Source organism: Apostichopus japonicus, chromosome 22, assembly GCF_037975245.1.
Source record: "Apostichopus japonicus isolate 1M-3 chromosome 22, ASM3797524v1, whole genome shotgun sequence".
NCBI classification, from domain to species: domain Eukaryota; kingdom Metazoa; phylum Echinodermata; class Holothuroidea; order Aspidochirotida; family Stichopodidae; genus Apostichopus; species Apostichopus japonicus.
The window spans coordinates 8,282,872-8,306,832 of NC_092582.1; the positions used below are offsets into that span (position 1 = coordinate 8,282,872).

General features: G+C 35.9%; 2 protein-coding genes across 3 annotated transcripts in view; one reads left to right on the top strand and one right to left on the bottom strand.

Annotated features, from left to right (window-relative positions):
- LOC139963363 (uncharacterized) overlaps positions 1-7,583 on the bottom strand; it is a 34,399-nt gene extending 26,816 nt beyond the window's left edge. Inside the window, exons 1-3 of one of the 2 annotated variants that reach the window (XM_071964043.1) lie at positions 7,425-7,583; positions 6,353-6,555; positions 4,674-4,845 (exon numbers count right to left, since the gene is read on the bottom strand). In XM_071964043.1, the coding sequence (XP_071820144.1) occupies positions 4,674-4,845; positions 6,353-6,538 (358 nt within the window). In that variant the 5' untranslated portion in view covers positions 6,539-6,555; positions 7,425-7,583. Of the gene's footprint in view, positions 1-4,673; positions 4,846-6,352; positions 6,556-7,120; positions 7,143-7,424 lie in introns of those variants that run through there. The other variant, XM_071964044.1, reaches the window with a different exon arrangement.
- Positions 7,584-9,658: 2,075 nt separating this feature from the next.
- On the top strand, positions 9,659-23,159 carry LOC139963365 (eEF1A lysine and N-terminal methyltransferase-like). The gene is made up of 13 exons (XM_071964045.1): positions 9,659-9,903; positions 10,806-11,011; positions 11,866-12,094; positions 13,277-13,485; positions 14,387-14,507; positions 15,386-15,507; positions 16,368-16,508; positions 17,554-17,740; positions 18,214-18,406; positions 19,162-19,391; positions 19,804-19,954; positions 20,759-20,884; positions 22,375-23,159. The coding sequence occupies exons 2-13, from the start codon at positions 10,920-10,922 to the stop codon at positions 22,665-22,667; spliced, it is 2,094 nt and encodes a 697-aa protein (XP_071820146.1). The 5' UTR covers positions 9,659-9,903; positions 10,806-10,919; the 3' UTR covers positions 22,668-23,159.
- The last annotated feature ends 802 nt before the right edge of the window (positions 23,160-23,961 follow it).

Here is a 23,961-nt window from a genome sequence, read left to right on the forward strand (position 1 = left end):
TTTAACTAAAAGTTTGTCTGTCACATGTGAGTACAGCATTTAACCACTAGCAGTTGCTAGCACGTACTGTAATATATCTGTGTTGTGGATGTTAGAAAAACTGTACTCCTTTTCTTTACTTCTGAGGTGTATAAGCTATAACCTATAACCTAACCTTTGAAGTTGATTTCCACCGCAATGGAACAAGCTATGCAGATCAACATTTGAAAAATATGACCTATTTATGTTAAAAGACTTCAACATCCCATTGACTATTCGTTAAGTACGCAATCTCTCTTTCCATATTTCTGAATCCATTCCACTATTTCATATGAAGTGTTTTCATATTTTTATCCAACAATTAAGATGTTGGTTCCATCTATTCTTGGTAAGCGTCTACATCCAACAGTCCTAGTAGACAATAGTCACAGAGAAGCAATCCTATGGGCTGACGGGCCAAAGTCTATTGAAAACCAGTTTAGAAATGTTCTTGGCAGAATAGGGTGAGCATCACATTCAGAAGAGCTACATAAATTACTCTAATTTACGTATATCAATTGAAAGTAAGAAAAATAACCTTAGTTAATAATACAGTACATGATCAAAACTACAGTATACAAAATGTTTCTCGAAAGGTAATAAGGAAGCTATTGAAGAATCTTGCATAGACTGTGATTAACTTCACTTTGTTGTGCGTTTCTGTATGCTGCAGTGTTGGAATCTAACTGTAATAGTAATTATATACCATTTTTGCAATCCGTGTTATGGTCATTGCCAAAAGTTTGCATCATAGTTAAACTTGAAGGAAACAGGTACAGTATGATGTCATAGTTGCACACTAAATGTTTTGTTTTTCCTTTACTTTTCAAATTTTTTGTTTGTTTTGACCTTGGATGAATTGGCTAGAATTCAAATCCCTAAGGGGATGTGAAGTTAACAATAAACCAATGACTAACATACCTAGAGTATTCACATTGAGTGGTAGCTCAATTGTTTGAAGTAGAAAATGTTGATGTCAAGTTTGAAACAAAATGCAAGGAACTTGTCAGTGTGATTCTATGACATAACACCTGTTTGCTTTAAGTTCACTTTTGTCACAATACTTGTCAGCTTGCAATGCTCTATCTGCAAAATGTAGGAATTGAATGCTAATGCCACTAGGAAGTTTAGAATCTTTCCTCATTTTCATCAGTCAAAAATAATGTATTAAAAGGTTGCAATAGTGCACAATTATACTAAAGTGTTGTATTGATCTCTTCTAGCTATCATGCTGCGATCGCCTTGAGCCCTGTGAGCCCAGCCGAGGTATCAGAGACAAGCATCATGTTCACAATAAGTCGGTGTTTCAGGCTCGGTGATGCTGTCTTGAAGGCACGTAAGGAGCAAAGGGATACCGTAAAGGCTATCTGTGATTACGAAAATGGCATTCATCTCATCTCCGGAAAGGTGAGTGCTTTGAGGGTTATAACCTATTAACATTGTTACTTCGTGAGACATTTCTTCCGAAGATTTCAGGGAATATTTTCACTTATGAAAAACAAATGATACCAGACAGAATCGGCTTGATTCTGTTGCTGACTGTTTGACGATGCTTTCTCTTCAATTTCAGTTGATATGGTAGATGTGATCGTTAGATAATTCGAATTCGAAAATTCTCATGCCAAAATGAGACCAAACTCTTTGAATTCTGGCGAATAAGAGGAAGAGTAAGGTGGGTGGCCAGTTGGGGTATGGTAGAATTTGCCAGAATGGGACTAGTAGGCTAGATAAGAGGGGGCGCTGTGTAAGCATGAGATAGGTAGAGGAGTGAAGTAGACCCTATTAACATTGTTACTTGGTGAAACATTTCTTTAAAATGAATAATCTTACAAGTGCACATGAGAGATTATTTGTGGACCTGCTGCGTTCATTGTTTATTTAAGTCATGAAAAATCTGGCGATAATAAGTGCTAAGTTTCGTAAATGTTGCGGCTTGAATTCTGTGATATAATTCATGGTGTACCGAATTTGGGTATACTTTGACATTTAACTACCAATTTTTTCACTTTCATGAAACAATCCCCTTAGTTGAAAATGAAATTTCAAGAAGATGAAAAGGGAGATTGGAATTTAAACTATTTTGTTTCTGTCTTTGTTTATTTCTTTTACTGACTTTGACAAATTGCTGATGTGAGTAGGGACACCTTGGCCGGTTTTGATCGTGGATTTGCAGTTATTGGAGGCACCGGCAAATTTGCTGGCCAAGAAGTTATCGTGGAATTTCAAAACGAGAATGTTAAGGCAACTAAGAGGACCAATGGAGTGGAAAAGGTATTCAAGGCTTCTTTTAACTTAATAATAGCTTAGGGGGGCCTTTAATTGTTAGCTTAAATGTGTAATATCTGTAACCAGAAATTGCCAAGGTTTTTTTCTTCTTTTCTTTCTTCTTTGTACTTTATTGCTTTGCTATGATTTTATAGGAAACTGAAGAAATATATATGTACCTGGACGGAGTACCAGATGGAACTTTTGAAGTGGTCCTTTTAAGATATAGTTTGCAAAGTTTCTAAAATGAGCAATTTCTCCTCAACTGAACATAAGTCACTTGACAGTAGACTTACTTGTAGTACAAAGTACAACAGGATGGATACATGGATACAAGTACAAACTCCCCTTGGTCTTGGTACAAGTATGAGTACAGGCTCTTAGTATACGTTAAGTTTAAGTACCGAACCTTACATTGGAATCAGCAACAATCACGAAATGCCCCAAGGAAAAGTATTCATTCCATTTAGAAACTTGTACAAATCCATGTGGGCAAAATATTTTTTGAGTAGAATTAATTTCCTTTGAAGTGATGGATAGTTTCTCCTGATCAGATCACTTTTGTCGTATCTCTCTGACATATATACTGTAATACTGTATATATTACTTTACATTAAGAGCCATTGAATGCCTTGACATGATCATTGTTATAAAATCTATATTTTCTTTTCCATCTTCATCTTGTGTGAATTTTTCTTGTCAGGCTTTAGTCACCACTCCAGATCTGATTACAATAGTAGACTCTGCCATGGGTACATCAATCAGTACCGAGGATGTCCGGTATGGACTTCGAGTTGCAGTCATTGCATTTGCATCAGCGCCACAGTTGAGAACAGAGGCTGCCTTGAAAATTGTCGGACCCAGGGCATTCAACTATGATCTGGATTTTAATCCCATTGGAGAATACAGCTTTTGTGACCCAATTCCTACTCTTCCTTAGTATTGTAAAAGAATTACTTCACACAAAAGGGTAAACAAATTGCAACATATCATTGCTTTTATAGGTTTCTGCTAGGTAGTTGTGTAGATATCCTCAGCAGAGATACAGGGGTTCCTGACAATCACCTTTAGTACAGCAGCTTTCAGTTAATCACCTCAATCATTCAATATAGACTATATTTGTCATTCTTTGTATAAATATTATCTGTTACAATGGCTGAAATGAAGTTGAATCTAATTGAATTGAAATTGAAGATCTAATGATATGCTGCTATCAAATACTTTACAGGTGTAGAATTAGGGGGTTCACTGTACCAGGGCGCCAGGAACGGTCGCCTATGTATATTAAAGTGTTTTATGTCACTTCTGAACAAATTATTTCTTCAAAGTTCACACATATGTCCAGTTCAATACTAGATCTACTGTATTATGGTTCATTTGCTCTAATCTTATATTTATAGCATTGTATCAAGTGGACTTTACAGGTACTATGAAGTAAGGGTGAAAGGCTGTAGCTCTCACTCTTTGAAAAGGAACCCCTGAAACTCTAGCTATGCCAGTGTTTGATACTGTCAGTCTCCGAATATCTAAGCAGACGCATACATGCCCTGCTGTTCCTATTAAAACCAAAGGCAATTTCTAACTTGCCCTAAAAAGAAGCCTTGCTCCCCCCCCCCCCCCGGATCCTTAATTGCAGCCCTGAACTATAGGCCTAACCCACGATTTTGAATGAATATTGTTAGAGTCAGAAATACAACAACTTGTCACTAGTTTAATAACAGGGTAGGACATCCTCTTGTCCAAGTGTATTTTAACTGCCTGTGATATGATGGTGTGCTGTATATATAACATGTTTTACTCAACTCATCTCATGTACAGTTTGCGTGCCTTTAGGTACTCATGAATATGTATCAGTATCATATGAATATGTATCATACTGTCTTCTATTTTGATTCTACCTGTATGTTAGTTAGAAGTGGAAAGAATAGGAAATAATATTAAAAGCACATTTCAATATTTAGCAGATTTTAATACTGAATACCTTGAAAACCAGAATAGATACATCGGTATAATCAAATGTTACTTCTTTCTTGGTTTTCTTAGCTGCATTGTACAGGGATGTGCTCACACCGGGCGGCTGCGCCCAGCAGTTTTGAATGCCGCCCAGCACAAACAGTATTTTAAACATTTCCACCCAGCTCTTTTTTTGATATTTTAATTTTTTATACCATAACCATAATCTGGGAGAATACATGGCACAGAATAGGAAAAATAGCACTACCTAAGTATACTTCATGTGCAAAATTTGTCCAGTGGGGAGGGGATACCCCACCCACGAGATCCCTCTCCCAGGGTGTGGATCACAATACCGCACAATCTGCCCGGCACTCAAATATTCCTGAGCACATCCCTGGTACAACGAATGAAATGAAAATAATTGAACTTCTTACCCAGATGGTTTGTTCCAAAGGTCAGCTCAAATCCATCTTCAGTGTGGTTTACTGTGGTGTCCCTAAAATCACATGCAAGGCCTGCATTGTTAATGAGGACATGTAAAGGCTTTCCGGTGTCATGGAATGCATCTACGAATTCATGAATGGACTTTAGAGAGGCAAGATCCAGCTGCAGTAATAAAATGCAAATGTTAAAGATGATAGCCAGACTAGTCAAATACTACAGTATGAAGTGGTATATACTTTGCTGTGCACTATGCTAATATTGCACACCAGTCATATAGAAACATCGAATCAGAAGTCATTTGGTCTTCAAATGTCACAAATTCAGTTTTTATCCGAAGTCAGATCCACATTTCTATATAATACTTTATAAATTTTTTTTGAACGTTCATTATTATCTTAATCTCATAAACTTTTATGTCTTAACCTGTATTTTTTATGTTCTGTATATTGCTATGTTTTTATCCTATTTATAAATTTCTCTGTAAATTTATACTGGAGTAAAGAAATGGTATGAAAAAAATGGAAATTATCATACAATCCCAAAGATTTTAGATGATGTGTAAATTAAGGACCATGATACAGAAATAGTATACAAAATGATTGTGGAGTACATACAGTATGTGGAACAAAACTATATACACAATGTGGTACTCCATAACTGTTTGCCTAAGTGTAACATTAATTGAGTTCTAAAAATAATTCTCAATTACCCCTCCACTCCTCCCCCCCACCCCTCCAAAGAAAAAGAAAAGGTTTCATGTGTGTGGTTAGTTAACTAAGTCAAATAAAGGCCAGTTAATATTACATTCGGAATACAAATTACATTAAATGATTTAATGAATACAAAAATATCAGGTACAAAGCCAATTAGCTGAGATGTGAGGATTCAATGAGGCAATCTCGTCAGCTATGTTTGACACCATAGTACATTAGGAGCTCTGCCTTGTCTAACTAATCTTTCCTAACAGTTTCAATAGAAATATGAAACAATATGTTTTGGAGGGTGGGGGTGGGGGATTTACTGAAACCTTTTTCTGGATGGAAGCTCAGATCCTACTAAAATATTCTAAGACAAGTTAAGGGATTATTTTCTCCTCTTGACTTACAAAAGTAAATACGGCTGTAAGTGGAAAAAGCTTGTTGCAGTTTGTACAAGGGTAACCATTATGTCTAGCATTATGCTGATGACCCCTAAAACTATACTTGGAGCTGCAACTTTGGTGTGACTTTGACCAAGCTGGCACATAATATTCATAGATAAAAATTTAACTATTTTCACTTTATTTTAAATATTAAAGAGATCTATCTACAGTGTGTAGTTACAATCACTTTGTTGCTCCTATTTAAAGCGTTAATTAAATGTTTTATCCAGAACAGTAAAATTTCCAAATGTTTTGTCCAATAAATCTGATAAATATTGTTCTGTTTTTCACTTTGCAAATTACCTTCTGTTGTAATTTTCATCCTTCCTGGTGCAACTTTGGTGGACAGTAAAGGTTTACACATACCCATAGTCTTTTTTACTTAAGATTGTAGCAAATTCAAGTACAAATTGATGCAGTTTTTAAGTTTTCAGTCATGAAGAGTTTTCTATAAATTAGTATAGGGTTAGAAGTTTGTATAATATTCCTTGGTTACCATATATTGAATTATCTCAACTAAACACTGACCTTCATGAACGATGCAGACACATCTGGAACTTTTGACTTCAGCTTCTCTACTGCCTCATTTCCTTTGGCTTCATTCCGGCAGGCAAGAATCAGATCAAAACCACCAGCCTGGGCTAGCATTTCTGTGGCTCTGTAACCAATACCAGCATTGGCTCCTGTGATTATGACAGTCTCCATCGTGGTCATAAACCTTCAACTTTGATCTGAGAATGATAAGATCTTCACTTTAAACAAGTGATTTAATGTGCTTTGAGATTTCAACAAAACATTTTGACAGCTGGTATTACATATCATTTTACTTAAAGCTATATGGATTGACCAAAACAGACATATTTGAATTACAAAAAGAATTATGTTCAACAATTCCTGGCCAACTTTTCTTCTATTTAAATTAAATTTTCTGATCTATTAAGTGTACCAGTATGAGATACATTAGAATTCTTTCCAAATTCATATTACCGATGATCTTACAAGTTTGTTCCATGATGAAAACTGACCCTTAAGGGTAGGCCTAAATGGCTATAAAAGGGCAATGTCTTCACTTCTGTATTTGAAAGACAATCTTTAACATTCCCTATATGCAGAAAGATGAACTGGAAATGATCTTAATTGTCCATATCTTTTCCATATCACTTGAAATAAAACTTGACTTGTCAGGTCAATTCTAATGACTGCCTTCTTGGAGACATGCATGCAAGGACTCTTTTGCATGAATGCGAGAATTTGAGAAAAAAAAGCTGAATGATTTAAAACAGTTCATATGGTTACCATATTTCTTTTGTAAAAAATTGGGGCACTGCGTCTTGCGGAAGAGGTGTAAAGGCAGTGGTAGCCTTTGAAGAATTTGTAAATATCAACCCAACCTCAAGCCGCGCCCTCCTCCTCCCCAACCAGACATACTAACCAAATACTGTACCGTGTGGTACACGTTGTAGTACGTGGGGTCTCTACAAATTTACAATGAATCAGAAAGGCGCTCCGAGCGATAGGCCTTTGCTAAAAGTAGTAAAACTAGTTAGGCCGTGTGTTATCGAACTTTTGGCCCACATTAATTTCGACTGTCGTGATTTACCTGAAGGTAGGCTCGAAACGGTGCCGCTTTTAGATACGATTCACACGAGATTGTCCTGCATCCGCCCCTATAGGTAACAGTTAGGTAATAACTGTATTCACCGGTACCTGTATTGGGTAATCAGCTGTGGCTTGTACACCATCGGCTCTCTGGGATACGATACCGATTTGAAGCTAGCAGGCATTAAGAGCAGACTCTAAGAGCAGACTGGCAACCAGTGGTTATACCTTATCGTTGTGCACGACTGACCTCTTTAGTTAGTACGAAGATATACTGTTAAATTGCGAAAGTTATGCCTGTAAATTCAAATATTGCGGGAATGACGATCTTGCTGGGTTTGCTCAGTGCTTTAGTTCTATCATTTAGCTATATGATTTCATCGATAGTTTGACTAGATTTCACCCAAAACGCAAAGAGTAATATTAAGTTCGGAGTAAAACTGCTCCAAGCGAAAAAAAATGCCCTGAACTTCACACAGCGTAGTTATATTGTACACTGTTAAAAGCAGGGAGTTGTTATGGAACAACTCCCTGGTTAAAAGGGAGCTACCAGAAACGTTCGAAACGTTTTTGTTCGAATTTAGCATGATTCGAATCTGAACTTGCGCTAGAATATTTATTGTCAATTTTTTAGACTTGCTTCCATTACCCGATTTATTCAATTTTGAAAAGAAAAATCCAACAGCTTGCTTGCGTGATAAATTGCCAGTAATCCAATGTGACCGCTGTTGTGGCACATCGTTGATGTGCTATAGTGTCATTATTGTCTGCTTTTTAGTAGGGTTGTTAATGTCTGTTGCTAATGGCTGCTAGCTCCAGACAGGTGTTTTCTGTAGCGATTGCATAATGTAAACAAACCACTTTGCCATAATGGTCTACGATCTTATTAGCAAAATACGCAAACAAGAACTAGCCTCATTTTGAAACAGTCGACCGCATTTTTAGCTCATACCAACATGCTGGTGTGAGCTATTGTTACAGTGCGGCGTCTATCACTCTATCACTCTATCCGTCAACAATTGGTAAAACCGCTCCCACTCGCACAACGTTTGATGGAATTTCATGAAAATTGGACACAAGGACCATTGGGTATAGGGCCATCAGAGATGGTCCGAAATATGGGGTCAAAGGTCACCTGTGGGCCGTAATGGGCCATTTTGTGGAAATACGCAAAACGCTTCTTCTCCTACAGATTCCATGGTACAATGTTGAGGGTTTGTCACGATAGTACTATGGAAGTTTTACCTTCAGGGTGTTCATGAATTTCAGATGAAAGATCAACTAGGGGTGTTTTTGTGGCCCGGGCCGCGGCCCAATATTTTCAAATTGCTCCTGTTCGTACAGTGTATGGCCAGTGATAATGAAACTTGGTCACAACGTTCCTCGGGATAGGAGTTACGAGGGGTGTTTGGAAAATTGAGGTCAAATGTCATTTAGGGGGTCATCGGGGGTCATTCTTTGTAATATTTTCAAATATCTCAATCTCCTCAAGATTTTGATGGATCATATTCAAAGTTGAACTGATGATTGTTGGATTGTGTATGAATAAGGTGATGCCTAATAATTTTGGGTCAAAAGTTATTTAATAACAATTAATCCCCATTGTTTAAAAAAATCTGAGCCTTCACCTTTTGTCAAAGCTCCTTTAATTTGTCTCCCAGTATCTGCAGTGTTTGTTTACATTTGTGGTTAAGCTCTGCCATGGAGCTATAAACAGATTATAGCTCCATGGCTCTGCAGAGGCTGTTAGTGGAATTTTAAAGCAGGACTGGGAGTTGTTATTAACTGTTGAACTGTAAGCGTGAGAGCCCTACAGCCAATCAGCACTTGCCGATTCTTAGAAGTCTTTGAGCCTGAGGTATGCAGGCAGCCAGCCAAAATTTTGCCAAGGAGTGCTTCAGGTCTGCTCAGGTAGAGGGGAGAAAGTTTAATAGGGTAGGTCAGTGGTATTGTTTGAGAGAGTGGGTAAAATAGGATTTAGAGGGGGGAAATCGGAATTATAGCCAGTGGTGTGGCCAGGATTCTGCTAACGGAGGGAGGGGGGGGTATCCCTCATGGGCCCAAAATTGGTGGAATCTGAAAAATGGCCTGAAATTTGGTGGGCCATAAAGTTTTGTGGGCCCTACATTTTTAAGCTCGAAAAGGTATGAGCTTCTGCACCATTGGTGCTCTAGTTTCTTTTGTATCCAGAGAAATTTTTTATGTTTTTTTAAGTTTTCGTTCTTCATCTGTTCAGGTTTTTTTCAAAGTTCCATTTTAGTCAGGGTCGACAAGCTTTTTTTGCGTTAAAATTTCATGTGCTGCTCTACATGCTATGAAATATCAAGTAGCGTTTTAGTCTAAATCTGTAGGTCAACCATGACTAAGTTCTGCATGTGGTTGAATGTACGCCGATGAATATGTCAAGGTAATGCAGAGGGAAAAAAAACATATTGTTTGCAACAGTTGCAGTAAAAGCTTTCTATCACCTTCCTTGAAAGGTAAATTTTGTTTCGTTCGTTCTATTATTTAGCTTTTATACGACTAGCACCATTTGTTATCGTCCTAATTGTTAACTAGTGACAGTATGATTAATATACAGGCCAAATGAAATACCCAATTCTGCGAGAGAAACGTGGAAAGTCGGAGATTTGTTTGTTTATTATGTTGCGTCTTTCGCAGTGACAGTAAACACAGCTTGCCCCATAGAGGATACCAATTGTAATTAGTCAATATTGTAATCAATCCAACATGACACCCTGCATGCTATCAATTGATATTAATAATACAGAGCAATGTAATATGTACAACTGTTTGGTTCTATGGAGTACAGTATGGCACTGAGGTATAATTTGAAATATCACAATGTGGAAGATAACTAACTAGAGGTTGAATGGGAGGGAGGGGGGGGGGGGAGGGATTGGGTGAAGATTAATGTATCGCCAAGGAAATATATCCTTGAGTACACAACTTTGTACCCCTCTGCCAACCATCTGTAAATGACAGATAGGCCTACAAGTTTGATTAACCCAGTGTTACCAATATTTAATCGATATCAGTTAAAGTTTAAAAAAAAATTGTGAGCATTGAATCGTCATGTTCACTATAAATAGCTAGAGGTTTGTAATATTTGAAAATATTTTAAGGAGAGTTAAGTGCTTTTAGAAGTGTTTTAGAAGAACATAAGGACATATCTTCAAAGCAAATCTATGTTACTAAGTAAATCTTAGTCTCTAAAGTTACATTTTGTCAAGAAGTTTCTAAATCAAGTGCTGTGTTCTATCATGGAGTTGTTCCATAACAACTCCCTGGTTCTATCAATTACCACAATGTATGACTTTAATGTAATCAATTTCTTAGTCTACCATGCCATATCAAATGTTAACACTCCTCATACTTACAGTATACATGTACTGAGTGAACAGGCTGTCCAAGTAATCTTCTGCAGGCATCTACAAGTGACTATGATTCCTCTATAGTAGATTACAACAATGTGAACATCCTCTTCAAATCAACTATGGATCTTTTGCCAAAATCTCACCAAGAGTTCAGTACATCTGATTACTGGAACTCCTTTTTTAAGAATAGAGGGAAAAAATTGTTTGAATGGTAAGGTGCTTAAATATTAATTTTTTAGGCTTGTATGCATAGAAGCAATTAGGACAAGTTCATGTTCATTTGATTGATGAATTAATTTGGTTAAGTTCTGTATTTATTTGTAATATTATTAAATTGTACAGGAAATCATGACTAAACATGATATAAAGAATATAGTGAAAATTTAAAGCCAGTTGTGTTTAATGGTGAGTCATATATGGTACTGGCTCAAAGGATCTAGATCTTACTTTAATATTGTATAAATCTATGGTCCAGTTTAATACTTCAAGACAGTTTCCAACAACTTGGCAAGTTTTTAAGATTACTCAATGAAACAATGTTACACTGTGGTCTGTAAATACATATGTATGTATTTTAGATCCTCCTGCAAACAGAAACTCGCCAAGTAGCCTCATTGGCTTATCAAAGCTGCAAGCTGACAGAAGTCAGTCTCATACAGTAGATTCATATTTAATAATAACATCCATGATTATGAATTGTCAATTGTCAACAACTCTGTAACTGGACGACATGTACATTAATCTTGGAGTGACTCGAACTCGGGACCTTATGATTGAAAGGCACCGGCGTTAACCACTGAGCTAACACTCCACATATGAAATTAGATGGTTGAAATAGCAAATTTATAGCAGAAATAACAGTGCAACAATAGTCGTCTTTGTTATGCATATATCATTTCTAAATTTGGTATAAATAAATTGAGAAAATTGTATCAAACAACAACAAGATTATACAGACTTGTAGTGACTTTTATTAAAGTGAATTTAAATTGACTGATTAATGGCCATTATGTGATAATCGGTAATTAGAGACTAATTATTCCTTTCAACCATTGTACAATTTAGGTATGGAGAGTATGCTGAACTGAGTGGGATCCTTCACAAGTACATCAAACTCAAGGACAAGACATTAGTGATTGGATGTGGGTCGTCTCGCCTCTCAGAAGATTTGTACGATCTTGGATATCGTAACCTAGTCAATATTGACATAAGCGATGTGGTCATCAAACAGATGAAAACCAGAAATGAAGCTAACAGACCAGACTTAATCTATGAGCAGATGGATGTCTTCAAGGTTTAACTGAATTTTTTCCTTCAAATTTGGTCAAGAAATTCACCACAAGTATTACTCAACTATTACTCAAGTTAAGATTAGAATTGATCAAACTAAGACACCTCCCTTGATTATGTTTTCAAAATAACTTAGGTTAACTCGTGCATTAATGATTTAATTTTGTGGGGCTACTTTGCACTCAGATACTTTATATTCGTATTAACTGTGAATAAAACTAACCCTCATGAAATTTTTTTTATAACTTTTCCATCATTATTTGAAATTGAAGTTGACTTTAGTCGTGGCAGTTAATGACCTAGATGGTTATGGGATTACACTATTTAGGTTATCATTTAAAACAGTCGACTGAATATGCTATTTTTCAAAAGCAGATGCAAAGTAATGTATTATCCACATGCAAACATAGTACAAAATGGCATCGTTAAATAATTTATCTGCAGAAAACAATTCTGTATAATAACTTGACAAGTGGCTGAAAATTTTTTAAAAAGATATGTAGCAGTTTGTGTACACTGAAATATAAGCATATAGTCAGTATTTTATGGCAGATAAAATTAAAATCCTTAAAAACTAAAGTATCACACGGTCAGGTAATTCACCTTGGTAGCAGAAAATATTTACATAGTTTGATTCAGCTAAACATAGGCGTAAGATTTTTATAATCATACTCTTCAAGTAAAATTCTCGTCAATGTCATCTATTTTGTCAATTTATTAGATAATATCGGGTAGATAGTAAAAGCCCTTTGTATAGATAAAAAAGCACTAGGTTGTTTGTCGTTTTTCGTAAAATACCAACGGCTCTCGAAGTAAATACAATTGGTTTGTGTGACTTGTCATTTTTCCAATGACTTGTCATAAGTGAGGTAATTGTTTGCTCAAACTGTGAGGTCATGTATCGAAAGACCCAAAACTATGGCCATCGGTTATATATTTAATGATGTCTGGTTACAGTATATGGAGATAAAGTATGATTACTTTGTGTACATGTGCATCCAGATTGTCCTGCAGATTTTTCATATTTTAATCCCTATTATAATTAAGAAGAACACATATATCTGTAATATTGAATAATGTTGGATACTTATTTAATTTTTTAGTATTGATTATATTACTTAGGTAATTAAACAGATAAAGAGAAGATAGGCTAACAAACGAATCCATTCATATTGTCTTCTTGTAGATGTTATATGATGACGGCCAGTACAGTGTGGTTCTAGACAAAGGAACGTTGGACGCCCTCCTTCCCGATGATAGTGAATCGTCGACTCAACAAATCGTGGGCATGTTTGAAGAAATTGAGCGGGTCTTAAAGCTGGGTGGTAGATACGTTTGCATATCGCTCGCTCAGAAGCATGTGGTGGACAACGCCTTAAAATTCTTTGTCGAACGGTGAGATGTGTGATAGCTATGAATTGATTTATCGAAAAACTATGACAAGATTAATCACGAAACTAAAAGTAAAACAATGTACTAAGTCATTCATCAAGCAAACTCTTACATGTTCTTTCAAAGTTAACAGAGTGGAGTTGCAGGGTGGGGGTTTAGTGTCTTGCAGTATTGTGCCAAAAGGGAGGGGTAAGTTTTGAAATAATTTTCAGATACCTGTATTTTGCTTCAAGATAGCCAAGTAAATTCACTTTATTTGACTTTCCATCCAGATTTTATCTCAAGCTGCTCATGCAATGCTCTCTGTGAAAGAATTTATCAAGTTTCTGTCAAAAAAACTCTTGATTTCTGCATAAAAAGTAGATGATAGGTTAATTTGGTTGATGCTTGATTTGGAAAAGGAACTGACTAATCATCTGTTTACAGAACCGGTTAGACACAGATGCAGCAAGTTAACATCCAAAGTTTCTGTTTAAATCTTTAAGATGGCCAGAGAAGTTACAATGCAAACCTAACATGTGGCATTTAACCAAGCATTTGGATGTCTTATCCATTAGCCCATGTTTGTATTGGAACACATCATCAATCTTCTTACAATCTTCTTATTATGTGCTTAGCAGCCCCCACTACCTGTATCGTTTGTGTGTTGCCAACATTTTCACGCAATTCATTTAGAATTAAATCTATACTTAAGTTTTAATTCATTAAGAATGTAGTCTTATAGATACTAAAATGTTAAATAACTGAATCACCCTCTCGCAGTACCTACCACTGTTGTATGAAGAAAACAAATTCTCAGAACTTGAAGAATATCACATATTATATCATGATTTTCTATGCTTTCTTGTATTGAATATTTGTGTTAATAATATTTTGTTTTTCATTTTCTTTGGTCTGATTAAAGAGGATGGATGACCAGAATTCATTGCCTTCCAAAGGACGAATCTGCTAACGAGGATGATTTTCCTCTCCCAGTTTTCACTTTTGTCTTTACAAAGTTTAAGAAGATACCAGGAGCAGATCCAGTGAGTGATCAGGAATATTTTGAAAAGTTTAAAGTTGATTGGCACAAGTCACAACCTTTTATAACCCCTTCCTCCCCCAACCCCCCCCCCCCCCCCTCAAGTGATACAAATATGTAAAGTGGTTCCTTTTCCCATTGCTGTAAAGGAAACAGAAGGTTATGGATCAAAAACTTTGATATTGTTCATCTTAAGTTTTCTTTTTCTGGTTAGATATCAATGTTAACATGATCATACCTACTCATTCATATTTTCCAAACGTTGAGCTTGGACATGGTTAATCTTTAATTAAATTATGGTTATACATATTCATGTAGTTGTGGATTTCTCCAGCCAGTTGGGAGAATTTCCTAATGCTAACACCTCTCTAAACTGTTCTCCAATATCATGCTTCAGAGCACTCATATTGACAGTACAAACAGTTCCTAACCTTGATCTGATAGAAACATGATATTCATACTGTTCGTACTGACAATATGAGTGCTCGGAAGCGGGACATGACACTACAGTATAGAAAAATTTGTCCCAACCGGGTGATTTCTCTTTGCATTTGATGGTTTAGTTTTCTCTGGATATCAGAACTTACAGTAGATCTGTTTATCTCTGTGATGTGGAGAGTTGCATGAAAGAGAAGTAACATAAGACAGATAGGTGTCTCTTGTTGTAATGCTGAGACCACAAGGACATTCAAAGCTAATCTAGTTTATTTAGTTTTCTTCAAGGTCCTTTGGACCAAGAAAAAAGAAATGAAGAAACATTCCTTACCTGCAAGATACTCATTTTGATCTGTTAATGGTTTGTTAATGCAGCACTGAAATAGACTGAAAATACTGCAGTAATGCACTTGTTTTATTTACCTATTTGATTTTTATGTGGTGCAGATTTTAGAATTCACTATGGGAGAAGATGGTAAGGTTGGCAGATATAACTCAGCCGCCGAACTTACGCAGATAATTGAAGAGACACAGAACTACAATTTGCTTAAAAGGAACATTCACAAAAGGTAAAAACCATCATATTCGATTAAGGAGTAGAGTAAAAAAAAAGCAGTGGTTCATTTATATTTAGTCTTATACACTGCCTGCATTTTTTAAATGGTACAGTGTATGACATATTAAATGATAGTGTATACCACATACAGTATATACCACATAAAATGTATATTATTATTTGTAAATGTGGTGGTCCATTTTAACTAAAGTCTCACACATGGCCAGCTTGTTAAATGGAGGTTATCTTACTCAGTGGAATTCTCTGACTTGCATACTTTTTTCCTCTGAAAATCATGCCAAAGATACCGCATGCAAATTGTCAATAACATTATTTTTCAGCTTATATCTTTTCTAAATTATTCAATACTGTAGTCAACATTATTGTCGCATTATCCATGTGCTTATAACCATTTCATGTTGTCTAGTTCTAGAAATATGATGCAAATTTCTATTTCTACCATCGATGTTCTCTCCATACTTGATCATGTATTGAGCACAACCCCCCCCCCACTTGGCCCCTTACTACTTACTAAGTTTGTTCCATAAAGCCACTATTTCACATTTGATACAAAATAATTTCAAGGCTTACTGGTCAGATATAATCCTGCACTTGAAGTGATGCATTCCACACTATATACACAATGACATGGCTTCAAAGTAAATCACAGATTTAATATGTTTTTATAAGTATTTTACAATATCCAAACCCATCGTCAGTCCTTTCTCAAAATAAATAGTAGTATCAGGCTCAATACTGTCGAATAATATTGTTACATCTAAGTCAAAATACTTTACCCTTCCTTCTTCACATCACCCTCCCTCCATCTTTATAAATACAGATTAAAATACTATTTACTTTATTTTTTCGTAGATTACAATCCGATGAGCAGATTCAGTTGGATTTACAACCACCAGGATCAATGTCCCCAAGGTTTACTCTCACGGTCGTGGACAGAGCTAAAATAAAACAAAGAGAGAACAAGTTTGCCATTTTCATTGTTCCACAAGGAAGGTAGGTATTCTCGCTGACATATTCTATCAACACAAACCCTTGGTTATATTAAGGAAGTTTTTTTTTGTCTTCTTTTACACATCTATGGGTACAGCTTTGCACAAATGATTAAATGCTATGGTATGCTAATGTTGCTACATAGGTGCCATCTTGCTTCTTGTGCCTGTAACAGAATATATACTGAGTGCTGCCAAGCATATTTTATTTATTTCGTCTTAAATTTCTGAATTTTATTGCCTTAACAATTATATTTGTTTATTTTGTCATTTTTATGATGCAATATTTTTAGGCTGTAATATTATTAAGCTGTAATAATTTTAAGTTGTAATATTTTATGCGATTTTGTGAAGTGCTTTGAGATCATTCTTTGATGTAGAGTAGCGCAATTAGAATAAATTATTATTATTATAGAACCTTTCAAGACAACTTTTGTTTCCATGACCATCAGTATTGTAAGCAAATAATAATAATAATAATAGGAATTTATAAAGCACAAAAAAGAAAAAGCCTCTAAGCGCTTAATGTGGAAACCAATGTTAAATTTCGTTCTCATTTCTCATTTTAGCTTTACCGAAATTTACTTGGCTCCTTTGCTCCCTATAAAACTTTCATTCAACTGTATTTTACTCTGTTGCAGAGGATTAATTTGAAGCATGTTCAAGTTTAAAACATGCATTAGTGCTGTAGTTAGATATGGAGATAACCATTTCAGTGGAGCAGTGATAGGTTCTTTCCTAGCTGCATATCATTATGAAACCACAAGAAAGCTGAAGACAACACGAAACGACGAATGAAAATGATTAAAAAGAATGCTACGTTATATTTAAAATCAATCAATTAAAATTGTAAATATAGAGTACATCATTTTAAATAATTAATATCATTTAAAGATGTTAAAATTAAGTAGTTTGTAAGTATCTAGAAGGAGCTGGTATTGGTGCAAATGTATTTATTTTGAAGGGATTTTGGTAATGGAATTGTGTTATTTATGATGTTGTTTCATATTGTGATGTTAGCGCGTTTCGTTTTTCTTGCATGCATTCAGGGAAGTGGAGTGGTTGTTTTCTTCCAATGCTGGAAGGATACAGCTATCTGAGACTGCAGGATTTAAACGTCTAGTGGTGGTCTGTCTCCATAGAGGGCAGACTTACGGATCTCTCAAAGACATTCAAGATGAACTCTCTGAGAAAGTATTGGAGTTGGCACCATCCGATTTGGAATCGAATGTGAAGGTGAACCAATCTGTTTTTTTTTAATAGTTCAGTCACAGTGTAAGAAATCCAGGTTTTCATGTAGTTTCAATTCAAACTTTCATGCATTCACAATGGATATAACAAAAAGTGGTACATTCTGTACTCTGTATGACAGAAATATTGTAAGTTCAAAGAAATAGTTCACTCCAACAGTACAGTGTGTTTGGTCATACTGTTAAGACTTAAATTCAGAACCCTACAAGTTTATAATACTGCTTGTATCTTGAAAATCCTGCCAAAAATATGATAACAGAGACACTTTTCATCCGCTGATGTTACTTGACCAACAAAATGAGACCATTAAATACCATTTGGTTGTGACAGTTGTTAATAGTCCATTTTACTCTTTATTTTAGGATAACAAATCTACTATTTGCAATCAGTTTTGTGCACAGTTTCATTTGCTGGGAGACTTAAATTTTTCTACATTTGATATATTCTCGTCGAGACAGGTACCGTTCTTGTCAGCAGGTGAAGACATCGGTGAGAGGAAAGTGCGATACGAAGGAGAAAGTGAAATTAATGGAAAGTTTTTGGTTGAAGAAGTCAAACCTGGGGACGGAGCCATCTACCGTCGCTTGATATTTCTCTCCGTTGAGAATCTTGTCCAGTCTGAAGTGAAACTGAAGCAAACATCCAACAGAGGTATGGAATGGTAGTGTTTTAAGACTGCATTAATTCAAACTTAGTAAACTATAGATTAACAAATGATCAAAATGAATTGCAAGGAAAACAGAGATTATAGGAAGGGAGGATGTTATACATCCTATTTTTTTCCGTCTCCAATATAAAATGTCTTAATGAATTTAAAATATGCATAATGAAATGACTGATAGTAGGTGTAGAAATGTCAATGGTGCTAATATGATTCACACTTCCTACCCTCCCATCCCACTCACTTGCAGAATTTGCTGAATACACAGCAAAACAGCATAATCAATTTATGATAATTCCTTTTCATTGAACCTCGGTCTCTGTCCCACTTTCATTCCTAATATCAAGCTATTAGGTTTCTGTTTCCACCTGGCTGTATTCTGTATAAATTGCGATAGTTTTTTTCTGTGAAAGGGTCCTTTTCCCAGAAGTATGTGTTGAGTTACTGTCCCAACTTCCCCCCCCCCTCACCTCAACCCCTCCCCATCGCCTTTGGTAATGCTTAATCTTTTAAGGGATAACAAAGTTTCTAGTATTAAAAGCAAAAGTAATCATATATATATATATATATATATATATATATATATATAAATATTATACGTAGCAAGAAATACCAAAACAGTTAGATCAAGCTATGCTTTTGAATCAGTCTGCTTTGTATTTTAATAGAAGCTTCGGTGTTATCTATGTGTTTAAAATCTCGAATATTGTTATCCTGTTAAATAATCAAAAATCATTTTATGCAGCGACTGCAGGAGGAAAGAAGAGAAAGAAGAAGAAACCAGTCAGGAGCTCGGAGGATGGTGAGCTCATCATTGATGAAAGCTCACTGTCCATGGACTATCATGCTGGGTTTGTACTAGCTCTGGCTATGGTGGAAGATATTCTGACTAAAATTGATGATGGCCTCAGAATATTACTGATAGGTCTTGGAGGAGGAACCTTGCCAACATGTTTGCATAGACATTTCAAAAAGGTAAAGTACGTTTACCCTTCCCCCCTCCTTAATAGTAAAATGATAGACAAATTGACCTTGGATTCTTATTTTGGGGGGTGGGGAAGGACCCCAGTTTTGTTGAGTAGGGCTGTACAATCAGCTGTTACTGTGTGTGCCAAGTCAAGACTATGGTTGTGTCCTTAAACATTCTTCTTAAGAGTCAGGACTGTTGTTGGAATATATTCCATCTGAAGTGTTACATATTTCAAAGATAAGAGATCAGTATATTTCAATTTTTTTTCATAGATATGTTTTAGTTATATGATTGAGCTGCATCCACTAAGGGTCAATGTTAAGTGTAAGTTTATCCTTTAGTAGGTAGAGTGTTTGCTTTAACATTAATTTTGAGAATCTTCCTTTGATTTTATTTACATTCTCCATCTTTCTCCAGGTTCATATCGATGTAGTAGAGTTGGATTCAGCTATGCTGAAGGTTGCTACCAAATGGTTTGGTTTAAAGACGGACGAACGCCTCAAGGTTTACACAGATGATGGGATCAGATTTATAGAGGAGAAAGCAGCAAATCAAGCTAGTGAAGAAGGTAAGTAGTTTATTACAGAGAGGGGGATTGGAGGGAGGCATTGGGGGGGGGGGGGGGATTAGCAGGTAATCCCTGTGGGCAGTATCTTAACTTGCCTTGGATACCTACCTTCATTAGACTTACAGTTGTTTTCAAAATTTGCCATTGTTGCAACAAGTAGTATTTACTTTCCATTTTATTGTACTGTTTGATAAAGCAGTAGCATACCAAGTGTCATTATTATTAACAGTAATTTTGTTTTTAAATGAGATGAGTGGTAGAGAGGGATATTGTGTTTGACTTTTTCCTGGTCTGAAACATGGAAACAGGCCCCATTTGCAACCTTTGCTTGTTATAATTATATTATATGGATTTAATGTGATAAAATATTAAAGGAAACCCCAGTTTGTTGGTTTATGCCTGACTGGTTAAGATTTACTGTCTTCCACGATAAGCTTTGTAAGTAGACTGGTGCGCACAGTGTACTATAGTGCCAAGGGTATATGTTATAACAAATACAACATTAGCTGCTTGAAGTTTAGTCTTATCTTCAGTTGAGGGACAGTTTGCCTACGCACAGTTTATGGTGAAAAAATAGAGAGAGAGAAGAAATGTTTTTCATATTTGTTTTAGTTGTACCTGCAATGGAAAAATGAGATTCCAGGGAATCCTTACACCTCCCGTGGTTTTTGCTCTTGAATGTTTCAATTAGCTTATTATCGGACAGTTGAATCGAGATGGAGAATGATACTCTCTGATTAAGCTTGGACCTCATGAATTTCAAATCGCTGTTGTTCAAATTTTTTAAATTTCTTTGGTTTTCAGACAAGTATGATTTGATCATGTTTGATGTAGACAACAAAGATAAGTCAGCCGGTAGAAGCTGTCCACCTGAGGCCTTTGTCAAACCAGAGTTTTTAGTGAAAGTGAAAAGTATTTTGCATCCCACTGGTAAGTATCTGGATGTTTTCATCAATGCTGACCCCTTTATTGTTTGGTTAAAGTAATTGTTTTTTCTCTCCTTGTTGTAGTGTTTGACATACAAGAATGCTAGCAAATTGTTTTCGCTATGCGTTGCATTTAATCAAGTCTATGAAGCATATTAAGTGTAATTTAAATTCGTAAAGTGTGAAAGGGATGGCTTAAAGCACAAAATTAATTTTGGTATGTTAGAGGCCGTTAAGAAACTGCTATCGGTCCAGTTTGTATTTCGATAACAATTTTGAGAATTTTGAGAAATCATCCTTTAAACAACTGAGGTTCATCAGTTAATGTGACTGAACTATATAGGCTAATACCCAGAACCTTAGGTCAATTCCCCAGATGCAAAAAAAACACTCAATGGGGAAACATAAGACTTTCATTCATGACCTTAAAGGCATTGAAGACTCGCCCCAAACCGTGTGCCGCGCTCTGAAAAAGTTAACTTTCCGTTGCTTGCAATTGAAGTTTTCTGCTTGTTGCATCAAAATGCAGACAGTAATAAAATGTGATACCTTGTTATCTTTAGCTGGACCTGAGATGTCCATTGCTGTATCATTAACTCTGCTGTGGGTATTGACCGCAGCTGTGTGTACTGACTGTACACTAGTGTCTAATTACCGAAGGTAGCAAGCTGTGTGGGTATTTTCTGGGATCGATGGTGGTGTCTAACACTTCTGTTACACCTCATTCGAAACTAGGTCAGATTACCGGCATTAGACGTTTCTTTTTGTGCGAGTCTTCACACCCTTTAAATGACATGTTCAAAATGCATCACAAATTAGTCAAGGACAAATGGTACTGAATTTCATGGGTGCTGTGTGATTTATATGAAATTATTCTGAGTGAGTTATCAGAATTGATAAAATGATAACATCAAGGCCTTCACTGAGCAGCCAATGTCATCATCAATTTAGCCTTAAAGGAACATTCCAGAGATTTAGCATATATCTTAAAAACTAAATATCATGAAAACCAGAACAGCTATAAAAACACTACTAGCCCTAATTTTGGTAAACGATGACCTTCCACAGCTAATATTCTGCCTAACTTCATCCCGTATTAACCTGACATTCGTTGTGGCCTAACTACTTCAAAAATTAGGAATCCTACTGACCTTGAAATGAATATAACATACATTCTTGTCAATCGTGATGTAATATTTCACAAACTATTGAAAAGAATCTGTCAAAATGGGGAATTAAAATTTGTACTTTTCATAAGTTTTGTACAAATGCTCCAGTTTTCAAAAATGTATCTATAAAACTTGAGAATTAAATATATATATTTTGCATGATTTTTGTACAAATTTTTATCAGTTTTCAAAAAAGAATCTAACAAAAATTGAGAATTAAAAATTTATATTTTGCATGATTTTGCACCAAAATTTCATCACAAAAATCATATATCTTGTGTAGTATGCTATTTTTCGTTTTCATCTATATTTTATCTTCCTCCAGGTTTTCTCGCTCTGAACCTGGCCTGCCGCAACCAGGAGATGAAGGATCAGATCCTCGCCGACATACAGGACTGTTTCGGCGTAGTTGCATCGTTGAAAAGCGACGAAAACGTGAACCAACACGTCTACGCGACTCGTAAGAGGACCGATGAGGAAAAAGGCAAGCAGTCATGGAAGTCAAACTGGAGGAATAATGCAGTAGACTTAAGTAAAATTGCGGCAAAAAATAACAAACAACAAGGGACATCTGACTTAGATCTCAGTGAATATATGAAGGACTTGCAGATTATATGAGCATTTCGCTAGGAATGTGTGGTAGTGTTGAGAGGGACAGAATATAATATCCTTTGGAGACTGATGATGAATTTTATCTATGCCCAGTGGATTCTAAGAGGTGCTGGTGAAACCGTGTGACATCAGTCAAGCTCGTATTATCCGAGTTGAAGTTTACCAAAGAGCGACTCGGCAAAAAGTGGAAATTTCTTTGGGAGACTCTGTGGCCAACTTGGCTGTGTTGTTATGTTCAATCCTGTGTGCAATGTTATGCCTACTCAGTAAATTTCAAAAAACTAGTACACTAGGGTTTTCCAAGATGCCAGCATTCAAATGTAGTGTACATTCTATGTACATGTGAATGTTCTAGGTATTCTGGTATCAAAATGTTATCCCTAAAAACTACTGAAAAAGGGTGCATACCTTCAATGATTTCTTCTCTTGTGGTAAATGCTTTGACAATGCTTAATGAGGACAGGAAGCCAAAAGAAAAAATGGTGGTGAGGGTGGAGATGGGGGTAGGGGGGGGATGGACAAGGGCATGATCCCTAAAAGATAGACATGTCTGTAATAGTGAACCTGGGTTTTATGAAGACTGACAAATGTTTGATCAAGATGGGAGTGACAGGATAATCTAAGGATAGAAAATCATCACCAGCAAATATATCGAAAGGTATGAAGAGATATCCTAAAAGGGAATGTTGTTTTCATTAGATCTTGAAGGGATCACTTTAATAAAGGTAATATTGTAATTTGTGAGGTCAATAGATCAATAACCAACAGGAATCTTCTGTGATATTGAAACAGCTGGCGCCTTTCTTTGAATGTAATTTTGTTTCTTCCATTACAGCAATAAAATTACATTTACAAGTCACAGTACATTTTTGACTTTCTTCTTAAACAAATTACTATTGCCGTTGTCATCGCATATGTATTGCGACCGCATATATATTCCGATGGCGTAAGTTCGTTGCGACTGCATATGCATTGAGATTGAGTAATTTCTTTACAAATGGCGTTCGATAGTAAGAAGTGGGTGTTCGGTGGGTCACTGGGCCCTAACAAAAAAAAAAGAAACAATGCTTTAATTTTGTTCCATCATATCCTGAAATGAAATCAACATTAACCCCAGTTAATTCTCATGCATGACCACGTCCTTCCATACCAAACATTTTTATTGATTCGTTTGTAATCTTCGAATCTTTGGAAATAACGAATTTACTATTATCTACAGTGATACAATGATTAGGGGCATTTCGCAACGTGACTGAACTTTTTAAATTTGTGTGCTATCCTGAACCCTCATTAATATTTC

What these genes read in the sequence shown, in the direction of transcription:
- LOC139963365 (XM_071964045.1), top strand. Translation starts at nt 10,920, where the DNA reads ATGGATCTTTTGCCAAAATCTCACCAAGAGTTCAGTACATCTGATTAC. An exon ending in AGCAGATGGATGTCTTCAAG is followed by an intron (nt 12,095 to 13,276) that starts GTTTAACTGAAT and finishes GTCTTCTTGTAG; the next exon opens with ATGTTATATGATGACGGCCA. An exon ending in AAGTATTTTGCATCCCACTG is followed by an intron (nt 20,885 to 22,374) that starts GTAAGTATCTGG and finishes ATCTTCCTCCAG; the next exon opens with GTTTTCTCGCTCTGAACCTG.